Raw genomic sequence first — 12,710 nt, forward strand, 5'->3', positions numbered from 1 at the left:
GCCCTTCCGGGAGAACCCTGGGCTCTGAGGCCCGAGATAAGCAGCTCCGCAGGACTCCGGCCGACCCTCGAGGCCGTTGCAGCCAGAGCCAGTTTACAGGGGCGGAGGGCTTATGGGGAGAGTCGCGTGCGGTGGGGGGGGGGGGGGGGGGGGGGGCTTAGGCCTGGCCTCCCGGACAGACGTGCAGCAGTTACTCCTGCAGGACAGCGCTGCAGGAGGGCCGGCCCGACGTCAGCCTCAGCAAGCACGAGGGACACAGTCTCGTGTGCGAGCCCCCCGCTCATCGTCTGAAACTGCTGTGGAAACAATGATGTGCTAGGCCGCTGGGAGCAGCGGGTTTAATCATGCGCGGACATGGTGGTCCACGGTGAAACTAACCAGAAATGGGGGCGCCCTCCACGCTCCATGCCCCCCCCCTCAGCATCTGGATGAAGGCCGTGGTGGGAAAGACCTACCTCAACCACTTGGTTCGGAACCACGTCCTCACGCCATCCAAAGTGACGGGGCTGCTCCAGACGCTCTGTAGCTGCTTGTGGGTCCCGAGATAGGACGTGGTTAGCGGAGAGACGTACATGGGGTACCCCAGAGGCTGGTCACAGGAGGAATTAATCAAGTTTCGGAGGACCTGCTTGTTGTTCTGGATGCTTCCACGCTCTGGGTTGCGGTTGCGAAGGAATATGAGCTCTTGCTGCTGCCCGGCCCAGAGGCCACGGACACATTCTTTGTTAACCTGCGGGCCGGGGAAGGAACGGGGAGGAGAGCGGATGACGGTGCGTGTTTCCAGTCTGCTGGTTCTAACCTATGGACCACGCACAAGCAGGGCTGCAGGGCTGAATTTCGGTGACCACACCACGCTGGCCTGACGCTGTTTTCATGCTCAGGCCGGAAGAGCGGCCCTAAAAGATGCGTATGATGCCACTTGCATGGCGAAACAGGGCAAAAAGAAAGTCGTTGTTTCGGTCCAGTGGTTTGAAGAGATATAAAGAGAAGAAATACTGGTAAGAAAGCCTTCGGGTCCAGAAATAGGTTCGTAAGGTTCTGGAACCTTGGAGAACTAGGAAGTGTCTACACGTAAGCCAGATCCTGACCCTCATCTACATGGGCGTCTACCAGGCCTTCTCGCCAAAGCCCCTGCCTGCACGGAGTTCTCAGGGGTGTGAACCACCCTGACCCCCAGCCCACCTCTGCTCCTCCGAGCCCGTGTCCCTGAAAGAGAGGCTGGCACAGGGGCGCGAGCGCTGGGGCCAGCCGGGAGGGAGAGCCACTGACCTTGATGACCTTGAAGCTCAGGAAGCTCCTGTGGAGCATGATGACCTTGTACTCATCCGTGCCCTCGTCCACCACGTGCCGCAGGGTGAGCAGCTCCTCCTTGTTGGACAGCACGGCACCCCTCCAGGCCGGGTCACCCTCGTGGCAGATCACTACTTTCTTCTCGAAGGACTGGATGGCTTCATAGAGGACCCCTGGGTCTTCATACTCATCGGGGCAGGTGAACTGGTCCTGGGGGAAAGAAGTCCATCTGTGGGCTCGGGGAGGACCAGAGAGTTGACCCGGAGGGGAGTGTGCAGACGGTGACTTGGCGGATGACCCAAGAGCCAAGCCCACGTCCACGTGGACTCTCTTCCCACTCTCCGAATCCCGAGCTGGGTAGGAGACACCGCCTCGTCCCACTGCCCTAACTGCTGGAACGTGCCCCGGGAAACAGCTCTGTGGCTAAGGTCGGGCACCCGAGATGTCATTTTCTCTGGCCAGTTCCCCTTTTCTGTCCTAGTGGAGCATCCCACCTCCTAGCCGCTCTTGAGGGCCAGTGACCGCTGGCTGATGTCAAGAATATCTGGGTGGCCTCAATGTTTAGTTACCCAAGTAATGCACCCACTCACAAATGTCATGCCAAGAAAAGGGACCTGAAAGGTCTTGTTTGCTCTCTAATGTTTCAGACTTACCTTTTAAAAAAAAAAAATGGATTTTTTTACATTTTTAAATTTGTTCACCTGGTGAAGCTTCAGGGACATCCTGATGGCCGGAGCGACCACCTTATGCAGAAGGTCCATGTCGGCAAATACCCACTCGTCTCGGGCTGTGATTCTGAAGTCACCTTTGAAGAGGGCATGAAGGCCATACAGGAAAGAATCCAGGCTGTGAAGCAAAGTCTGAGTTACCGTTCGCTCACGCTGAACAGCGTTCAGAAACCTGCCACTCTGAGCAAGGTCTGAGGCTTCCATCTGTCATGTCGAGAATGACCTTCACGCCTTGAAAAGGCTGACCGAGGCAGGGCGCACCCAGGCTGGCCAGAGCCCATGCCCGGACCCTCCTGACCGCCACGTAATGACCAGCTTCAGAAACCGTGGGCCGCCCCCCACCCCGAGCCACTTGTGCTGATCTCCGAGAGTGACAGTGCAGTCCTGGTCCCCGGGACCCTCAGCGTGCGGGTGGTCTGTCCGGGACTCCCAGCGGGCGACTGACAGGCCACCTGGGGCACAGCCCAGGAGCTTGTGCTGTTCGCCTTTGGTTTCTCGATATCACTGGTAGGCTATGTTACTCGTAATATAAACTGGATTCCGCCACAGGATGAAGAAGAAGAACATGAAACCCAGTGAAATCTCACATGGGTCTTTCGGATTCTCCGAGCACATCTACTTCCCATCCCTACCCTTTGGTGAATGACTGTGGAAGACGCTTCATGGGGTGGTTAAAATCAAGGATCGAAGGGTTTCTCCGAATTACCTGGGTTTTCACGTTTCCAGGTTTTTCCTGCCCTGCGTCCGTTTCCTGCACATAACTGAGCATTGGTTGGATCGGGAACACCAGAGTCCACCCGCGGGAGATCTCCCACGGTCTGGGTGCTTTACCGTCGGGATGAACGTCGGGAACCCAGGTTTGGGAGGGCAGTGGATCCTGTCTAATGGGAACAGGGAGAGGTGCTCTTCCTTCTTTATTTCCACTAATATATTCAATTGCAGCCGCTTCTAACAACCCTGGCCTCTCACGTCCCTGAGAGGCAGTCATGAGGTGAGTACAAGCAACAGCAGCCCTGAGAGGGCTGCACTGGGACAGAAGGAGCCGGAAAATGTGTGAGAGGAGAATCTCTGAGGACGGCTGCTCGGAAGGATTTAATGAGTTGGCTCACCGAGCAAGACTTTTGATTCAACACAGCACATAAGACCTGCACGTCAGGGAAATCGTTCCACTGATTGCTATTTTAGCATTTCGTGGCAAAACGTACCACTATCATTAATTTCCTTCTGGAACTCTCTTGAGAGGGATGCCGAGGTTTTGAGTCAGAGCAGACTGTGGGAAACGGAAGCAGCTGAGGTCTAGGCAGGTGGGGCTCAGGGTGCTGTGGTCTGGAGGAGCCCAGAACTTTCCAGAAAGAGTTCCAGGAGGCAGCCTTCCCGAAAGGCTCTCCCCTCATGGAAAAAATACCTCCTGGGGCTGTGAGCTTTAGCCACCACCTGGGAGGCACTGAGGAGGGAGCATAAGACAGTGGGGCCGAGCTGCAGCAGGGCGAATGCCAAGAGCAAAAGCTTTACAATAACGAGTACTGCCTGCTGTGAGCTGGAAACATCCAAAAATGCCCCTGTCATCACATGGGAGCTAAGCACTGTGAAGGAAGAGCCAAGGGGCAGGATGTGGGTGGGTCTTATTCTGGAAAGGATTAGTGCCATGTTGCTTGCACACACAGGGAGACAAAACACTCCTCCAGACCTAGGGATGGGGATGGTGGCGAAGGAAGATTAAGGGTCTCACCCAGATACCCAGAGCGTCCTCTGCAGACAGAGAGCAGAGCGAGGAGTTCAAGGCGCCAGGCTCTCGTTTGCTCAGCACAGGTGCAGGGTAACCACAGACCGCTTACTCATCAGGATGGAAAACGCCCCTTCTGCGGGAAGGCCCCCAGCAACAGATGCTTCATTTGTCATTTTGGGGGGAGAAAATAACGTTGTCGCACTTAATGCTGTTCTTTTAAAATGATTCTAAACGTAGAACACAAAGCCTGAATTAGAATTCCACTGGACTGGTGGTATTATCCCTAGCACCTTCAAGGTAAAGGCATCCTGGAAGAAAGGTGTTTCATTATCCTTAGGAGAATGAAGAGGAGGAAGGCAGAGGGATGTGATGAGCTGGGGAGGGCTCTGAGGGGCAGAGACAGCCAGGGCTCCGGGACACCTGCAGCACATTTCGGATTTGGAGTTTCATAAGCGCTCTGTCTTTTCAAGATTCCACTGAGCGATGATGAGCTCCCGCCCCCAGGCCAACAGCTGGAGTGGGGACTAAACAGCCACCCCCGTCCCCCTGCAGCCCTCCCCCACCTGACCTGGGATATTAGTGAGACAGGTTGTCTCATCCCGTCCTGTCATAGAGTTTGTCGGCCAGGCAATCACCGGCGCAGGCACAACTCTGTCCAGATGTGTGGGATTACGTAGGGGACAGGGAGGAAGAAACCTGACACGTGTACAATCGCGTGTTAAAGAAGCATATCCACACATAGAGAACCAAAGATAAGCATGGGCTCCCATGGCGCTAAATGCGGGCTAAAATTTCAACGAAAAGAGCACTAGAAAAATATTACTCCTTAATATGATGGTGAGGAGCAAGGGCTTGAGTGCATTTTCTTTTTAATGGAAAAGACTGGTATGTATTGTTGAGGCTGTCACACCACGCCGCTCGACCCGAGAACAAATTTATCATCCTGGCCCTCCAGCTGACTCTGTTAGAGGGATGGTGTCTGTGCTGCTTCCCGCTTGGCCCTGAGCCCCTCTCCTGCAGGGGTCGACCCACACTCCCCAGGCCCAGGACTGGAGTCATGCTCTTGTCTTTTTCACTGCGTGTGCGTTTGTGCACATGTGTGTGCACGTGTGTGCGTGTGCGGGGGTGCGTTAGAACAGACGTTCCAGCCTCTGCCTCAGCGTGACTCTGCAGCCCCAGCAGACACCGACAACCATAAAGCTGGGTCTCCAATGAGTCTCTGATTGCCCGAACTCCTGTTCTTGTCTTTCTGGTTCCTGACCCAGCTTCCTAAGAACGATGACGTAACTGCTGGTGACGCATACAGATGAGAGGCTGGGGTCATCAGTCCTTAAGCACCGTTGCTCCCAGCCCCTCTAGAAAGGCTGTTTCCTGGCTTGAGGCTCTGGCTATCGCTTGCAGAGCCGGCCACTGCCGGTATGCTAGCTTGCGCTTGGCCCAAGGCTTCTGCTTAAACTGGTCCCACTCATTTCAGCACGCCCGCCCATTGCCTTTCACGACAAGGTAATATGAGGATGGCCAGTGAAAGCAAAGGCTGTTTGTTTTCACCGTCTTGTAACTCCGCTTTCATTATTCACGGAGTCCTCCTCCTGGCTCTGTTCTAGCCCGAGGCTGCTTATGCCCCTCTAAGCCCCACTGTGTTCTACATCACTGACGGGCTCAGCCTGCCTCTCAGCTGCACCTCTCTCACTGGTTTGCAACTGCTGGCAATTTGGGCCCCTCGGGGACATTCAGAGACCTTTTTGTATGTCACGCTGGGGCCGGGGGTGGGGGCCGGTGGTGTGCTCTGGCACCTAGCGGGGAGAAGTCGGGCAGGTTTGCTGCAACAAAGAACCACGCGTCCCAAAGGTTCATCGTGCCTCTGCTGAGAAGCCTGCTTTTTCTGAAAAAAAAGCACGGCGGGAGGTTACAGATTTCCAGTTTTGGACAATGGGGTCATTATTTTGGATCCAGGCTTAATGAATTTTAGGGTTCGGTGGGAAACAACTTTAATGCCGGGCTAGTTCCTGCAGGACTCACAGTGGGCTCTCCAGAACAATGACTGATTTGTTCATTTTCATTCCCTTTCAAACAGGCCCAGAATTGTGTGTTTACAGCTCAGCAGCGCGAAGAGCCTTCTGCTGCCGCGCATCGCAGTAAACGGAGAGCTGGTAGACCATATGCGAACAATTAAGTGTGATTTGCAGGCTGGGTTTCCCTGCGCTTACTGATTAGTAACGGAGCTGTGTAGGGGGCTGTGCCTGTCCGCCGCAGCCGGTACTGCAGGCTCGGAGAGCACGTCCGCCTCGAGAGCCCAGCATGCCTTCGTGCGCTCTACTCCCTCCGTGCAATTCAGCAACCTGCCCTGGCTTCGCGGCTAATTCCATCACCCCGGCCACATCCTCCTGCTAACGATCCCCCCATACAATAACGAACAGCAATGGTCCAGGTGACCAGCACCACCTCTGAGCAACTAGAAGTGAGACAGAGGTTGATAATTTCCATTTTTCTGGTGGTCTGTGGATTACGCAGCGCTTTCCATCCCATTAGCTCATCTCATTCTTGTGGGTGCTTGCACAAGATATATTATTCTAGTCGTCTTCTTTAAGAGGAAACAGACCAGAAAGGGATAAGAAAGAGGGTAAGAAAGGGGGAAACAAATACTCTGTTTCTCATCCCACTGAAGACGTGTCGGAGCAAAGCCACGGCTGCCTTCTGGCTCCCCACCCGTCCAGGAAACCCAGATGTGCGTTGAGAGCGTGTAACTGCAGCCGTCTTCTTACAGACCAGCCCAGAGGCTGTTAGAATGAACTCGCTCTTGAACTCACCCCCACCTCACCCTCCTGAGTTCGGCCGCCAGTAATTTTCAAAAAGTTTAATTTGGTGTGCACACTCAGCACGCACCCTGAGTTGATAGTGTATTAAAAATTCTTTCATGCACTCTTCATCCAGGAAGCTAGTCCAGGAAGCTCTAAAATCAAACCAGCCCCTGGTCTGGATCCCAGCCACCCCCTACCCGGCGAAGAGTGCTCTGACAGAAAGCAATGGTGTCCCTCGGGTAGGACCAAGGTGCCTCACTTGGTTTTAGAGTTCAGGTACCACACAGAGAGGCAGCATATGGCCCAGAAGAGCTGGGGGGATGGGAGCCAGAAACCTAAACCCAAGCTTCAATTTTGGCTTTGATACTTGTTGATATTGGCAAGTCCCTTGTCCTCATTATCATCTCTTTCTTTCTGTGTTCACCCCTAAAATCAAGCTTGTCCAGAGAGATGTGGAGGCTGGGTGAGGGGCTGGCTAAAATCTCTTTACATCGGGGACTGGGTGCACAAGTGTGGTTTGAGGACAAGGGACACATGTCAGTGGGGGAGGGAACAAATCCACCCCAGTGTCCAGCATTCTTCTGTCCCCCAGGACCCATGCCTGAGTCCTGAAAGATGCAGAAGACAAGTTCAAGAGAGCGGGAGCACAGAGAGCCCAAGGCGGAAGCACCTTCCACCAGAGAGGGCCGGGGCCAGCGGGACAGGGCAAGGTGCAGAGGGTGGCGGATCCCCGAGCATGGGCCACCGTGAGCTTCGGGAGCAGTGAGGCCCATCAGCAGGCCCCTTCAGCAGCTCTCGGCAGTACCACCCCGCACAGGAGCCGTCCACAGAGGAAGCTGAGGGGTGTGAGGAGGGCGGGGATGCTCGCCCCAGGGATGGGGGTGACCTGAGGAATTCTGACGGAGCAGACGGGGTTAATGGTGGCACAGAGGGGTGGTCAGGAGCAGGACTTTGGAGGCTGGGCAGGACTCCGCCGTGGTGAAACACTGCGCCAGTCGCTCCTCTGTGCCCTGGTTTTTCCAGCTGTAACAGTACCCACCTCACCCTCTCTCAAGCCTCGACAGAGGACGAAATGTATAAACTTGTGTCAAGCACTGAGCACCGTCCCCCGTACGGACGTCGGGAGCACGTCCTTAAGTGTTCGCTGCTCCCTTTAGCCTCATTTTAGCATAAGCTTCAGATATAAACAAAAGGGTGTTTATGCTGCAGAACCCCACCTGATAACAGGAAAGCAAGGCTGTGGCCTTCAGCGATGTTTCAACTACATCCCAAACAAATGATGAAATGGTAATTCCCAAGCGAGAAATCATTAAAAGGCAAGGTTGGATGAAAAGCTTTTTAAAAATACATTTGACCTCATGATGTTTTAACACCTGACACTCTGTGCTCCTGGGCCTCCTTATCGACGGGTCAACTGCTGTTAGCCAGTGAAGTGCTTCCCGAGGCCGGCCTCAGGACCCCAGGGGTCAGGCACCCGGCAGCCGTTCACCATCGAAAGTAGATTTCCTGACCCAGGTCCTGGAGATCCTCAGTTGGTGGTTTGTGAGGGGGCCTGGGGTCTATGTTCTGATCAAGCTTCCCAGGTAATCCTGAGATCTGGGGCTCAGGCGATCAGAGAATCTGGGTGTCTCCTGAAGACATCCAGCCATGTCAGAGAAGCAAGGGAGTCGGGACAGCGGAGTGGAACCATACACCAGGCCAAGGTACGAGACCTTCCCATGCAGTATTACAACTCGAGGTCCCAGAAATGCTTGCTCCTTTTTCTAGGTTATAAATTCTTTCCTGTGCTTTAAACATCAGATTTTCTACACGCCCCAAGATTCTGATTTGAGCTGGATGACCCGATTTTAATCAGGATCTTGCATCATGTTTACTTTGTCTATTTCCCTCCTAGATTCTGGCTTCTGAGTTTCCAACCACCGTTGAGCAAGTGGACCTCGATCCTGTTCTGCAAGATGATTCTGTAGGACGTCTGGCCCTCGTTTGGGCATCATCTCCAGTGGAAGCTTGGGAGAAGAAACTGAGATTGTGTCCTGGATTTCTGAAGAGCACTGTTTTCCTCCAACCACCCTGTGTGAGAGGGGTGGGCAAATGGCAGATGTGACCTCAGACCACACAGTGACCCACCACAAGGTCACATGTCAGGGCTCTTGATCTCCTGCACGGAGCTTGGCACAGCATACGTATGGCTGGCTTGTTTGCCTACCGTTTTTCAAGACTGTGTTGATCTTGGGGCTCTCTATCCTCTTGGAAGCCTAGTCTACTCCAAGAGCCAGTAAAATTTCTTCTTCAAGCAAACATGTTGCTGCTAATAAAATGCTACCATCTTCTCACCTTTATCTCTATACATGGAGCATTGGCCAGGATTCGCTCACCACCTTCCATGTACTTGAAGACAGCAGTCAAGCTATCTTTTAGCTTGGGGTCAGTGAAACTACTTTGACTTCCTGCTAAAGCATCCCTTTATGGACACGTGCCTTTCTCCAATGGGAGACACAGTTCTCCAAAGAAGATGGGCCTCAAAGTCCAGATCTAAAAAAACTACCAGTATTTGCTTGGTACATCCGTATTAACCCAATCCATCTCCAAAACACATCGACATTTTCTTGTAAGGCACTGTATATGCGTGTGCTCTTGCCTCGCTGCACTCAGCGTTATCATTGAAGGTGACTCTCGATTTACTCATTTTCTCTAATTTTGCATGTACATATTTTTATTTCTTGAGGATTTCCATCAGTGCCGTGTCACTGTAGTAAGGTCAAAAATATTTCCCCAACAAATCCATCAAACAAAGCAGAGCTTGTGGCTCATGTTAGGCTGCGGTGTAAGACCCCTCTGGCGAGTCGGTGTTAGAAACTCCTCTGTTAACTCTTTAACATTAAATATGTGAGAATGACCTGTGAGGTCTCACAAAGTACACCTAAGGGCCTATTCCTGATTTTAAAATGATGTAAGGGTAGATTGCACACACGGACACACACAGAGGTCATGGGCCACACATACTTTGAACACAGATGTAATTACGCTAAATAAAATATTAGCAAGTTGTGGGGGACCTGGGTGGCTCAGTCGGTTAGCGTCAGACTCTTGATTTCAGCTCAGGTCATGATCTCGGGGTCGTGAGATCAAACCCCCAACGAACTCTGCACTGGCATTGGAGCCTGCTTAAGATTCTCTCCCTCTCCCTCTGCACCCCTCCCGTCTCCCCCCTCTCTAAAAAAATTAGCAAGTTGAATTCATCATTGTATAAAAAGAATAATATATCATGACCAAATAGAGATTATCTCAGAATTTTAAGGATATTTTAGCATGAAGAACTCTATTAATGTAACCCATTACATTAATAGATATAAGGAGAAGTGTGTCATCTGAATGTGTGCCCCAACATTTTAAAATAATTCAACACCCTTTCCTGATAAAAGTTTCATTACCAGGAAGAGGACGAAACTCCCCGACTTGATACAATGGTCTACTACAAACCTAAAACACCCCTTACTTTTTAATGCTGAAATATTACTCTTGTCCCCGTGACATGTGGATTAAGGCAAGGGTGCTGCACTAAGCAGAATAAGAGGCCCCCCATAGCCTAATCCCTGGAACCTGTGACTACATTACCTTAAACAGCAGAAGGAATTTTGCAGGTGTGATTAAGAATTTTGAAATGGGGAGATTATCCCGGACTATCTCGGTGGGCCCGATGTACTCCCAAGGACGCTTGTGAGGGAAAGAGGAAAGCAGGAGAAGTAGAGTTTGAGCCGGACAGAGATCAAAAGATGCTCCACTGAAGATACTGGCTCGAGAGACGGAGCAAGAGGCGGCCTCTAGAACGGGGCATGGACTCTCCCCTCAGAGCCTCCAGAAGGAACGCAGCCCAACAGACGGCTTGATTTTAGCCTCGCGAAGCCCATGTTGGACTTCTGACCTCCAAAACTCTAAGCTAACATATGTTGCTTTAACCCACCAAGTTTGCGGTAGTTAGTTCCAGCAGTAATAAGCAACTACCACGGATGCCCATTTCCAACGCTGCCCTGGAGGTCATAACCCACGTAATAAGAAAAAGAACTGAAGGGAAATGTTGGGGAGAAAAAAAAGCCGTAACTGTCATTATCTGCAGATATGTCTTCTCACCAGAAAAATCAAAGAGAATTAACTGGAATATTATGTTTGTAACAGAGTTCAGTAGGGGTGCCCCAAATGAGATCAAATAAAAAAGGAAATCACTTTCCCATACGCCAGCAGTAACCAGTTAAAAATGTGACAGGAAAGAAAGGTTCTAGTCCCAATCACAATAAACCTATAGAATATCTAGAAACAACCTATTAAGAGATTATAAATCTCAAAAATACGATAGAAGTTTACTGAAAGACATTTAAAAAAATGGAATGATCGCAGAGATGCACGATGTTACTGAACGATGTTCGTTATTTTTCTCAATCTGCAAATTCAATACATCCTCAATCAAAACACCAGCAGAACTTTTTATAAAATGTGATTCTAAATTTCCCCCGAGGAGAGCAATGAGCAAGAAAAGTACCACCACAAAATGATATGAAAAAAGCAAAAACAGAGGGACTAGACTCATCAGATATCCAAACACTGTTATCGCTCTAGGAAACCAAACAGTATGGTTTTATTATGAGAATAGAGAGATTGATCACTTTAACGGATGTGTAATTCCAGAGGCGTACCACCTATGAATGGGAATGTAGCATGTGGCAAAAGTGGTATTTCAAGGTAGTGGTGTTTTTAACTGACTGACTGAATCACTAAGGAAGAGCTACTTAGCAAACGGTATTGGACTCTCAGCTATCCATTTGGGGAAAAAAATGGATCCCTATCTCCCATCATGTATGAAAATATATTCTACTGAATTCGTTGGGAGCCAGTAGTCTAGCGGGCTCATTCTCCGACATATCCTACTGCTTTGCCGAGAACGCAAGGCCTAGGCCATTCCCAGGGCCTCGTTTGCAGTAAGCATCCTTGAGGGATGAAATGGCATCTCTCTCTGCTACAAAATGGCTGGTTCCTTGAGCTAAGTGCTCTTCTCCTGTCATGGAAAATGGTGCTCTGTGTCACCCCTGTGGGTTTTGGGGGCACGGGGAACAGAAACAAACACCTGAATCTCATGCTGCCCCTGTGCTATGAGAAATAAAGTCCTTTGTTTCTGACCCAGGAGTCTCGTGTCCTCTGCTAGAATCCATGAACATGTAACAAGGTAGGTAATTACCTAATAAGTAGAGTAAAATCAAATCCCAAGACCCGATAGGATTCAAAAACTAAATGGCAAGAAGTGAAACTATAGAAGTATCAGAGGAAAACAGGGGGTATTATTTTTATATCCTGGAGCTGAATGAAAAACGCTTTTAAGAAAGACACAAACAGACACATAGACCAATGGAACAGAATAGAGAACCCAGAAATGGACCCTTGGCTCTTTGGGCAACTAATCTTTGACAAAGCAGGAAAAAACATCCAGTGGAAAAAAAGACAAGTCTCTTCAATAAATGGTGCTGGGAAAATTGGACAGCTACATGCAAAAGAATGAAACTTGACCACTATCTCACATCATACACAAAGATAAACTCCAAATGGATGAAAGACCTCGATGTGAGACAGGAATCCATCAAAATCCCAGAGGAGAACATAGGCTGTAACCTCTACGACATTGGCCACAGCAACTTTTTTCACGACACATCTCCAAAGGCAAGAGAAACAAAAGAAAAAATGAACTTGTGGGACTTCATCAAGATAAAAAGCTTCTGCACAGCCAAGGAAAGAGTCAAAAAAATTAAGAGGCAGCCCACGGAATGGGAGAAGATATTTGCAAATGACACTACAGATAAAAGACTAGTATCCAAGATCTACAAAGAACTTCTCAAACTCAATACACGAGAAACAAATAATCAAATAAAAAAATGGGCAGAAGATATGAACAGACACTTTTTCAACGATGACATACAAATGGCTAACAGACACATGAAAAAATGTTCAATATCATTAGCCATCAGGGAAATTCAAATCAAAACCATATTGAGATACCACCTTATACAAGTTAGAACGGTAAAAATCGACAAGGCAGGAAACAAATGTTGGAGAGGATGTGGAGAAAGGGGATCCCTCTTACACTGTTGGTGGGAATGCAAGTTGGTACAGCCACTCTGGAAAACA

At 50.3% G+C, this 12,710-nt stretch overlaps 1 protein-coding gene across 1 annotated transcript in view; it reads right to left on the minus strand.

Annotated features, from left to right (window-relative positions):
- LOC113259021 (pecanex-like protein 2) overlaps positions 1-12,710 on the minus strand; it is a 261,570-nt gene that overhangs the window by 11,249 nt on the left and 237,611 nt on the right. The window contains exons 29-31 of the mRNA XM_057308828.1: positions 1,992-2,136; positions 1,270-1,500; positions 456-730 (exon numbers count right to left, since the gene is read on the minus strand). Of these exons, the coding sequence (XP_057164811.1) occupies positions 456-730; positions 1,270-1,500; positions 1,992-2,136 (651 nt within the window). The remainder of the gene's footprint in view (positions 1-455; positions 731-1,269; positions 1,501-1,991; positions 2,137-12,710) is intronic.

Source organism: Ursus arctos, unplaced genomic scaffold, assembly GCF_023065955.2.
Source record: "Ursus arctos isolate Adak ecotype North America unplaced genomic scaffold, UrsArc2.0 scaffold_7, whole genome shotgun sequence".
NCBI lineage: Eukaryota > Metazoa > Chordata > Mammalia > Carnivora > Ursidae > Ursus > Ursus arctos.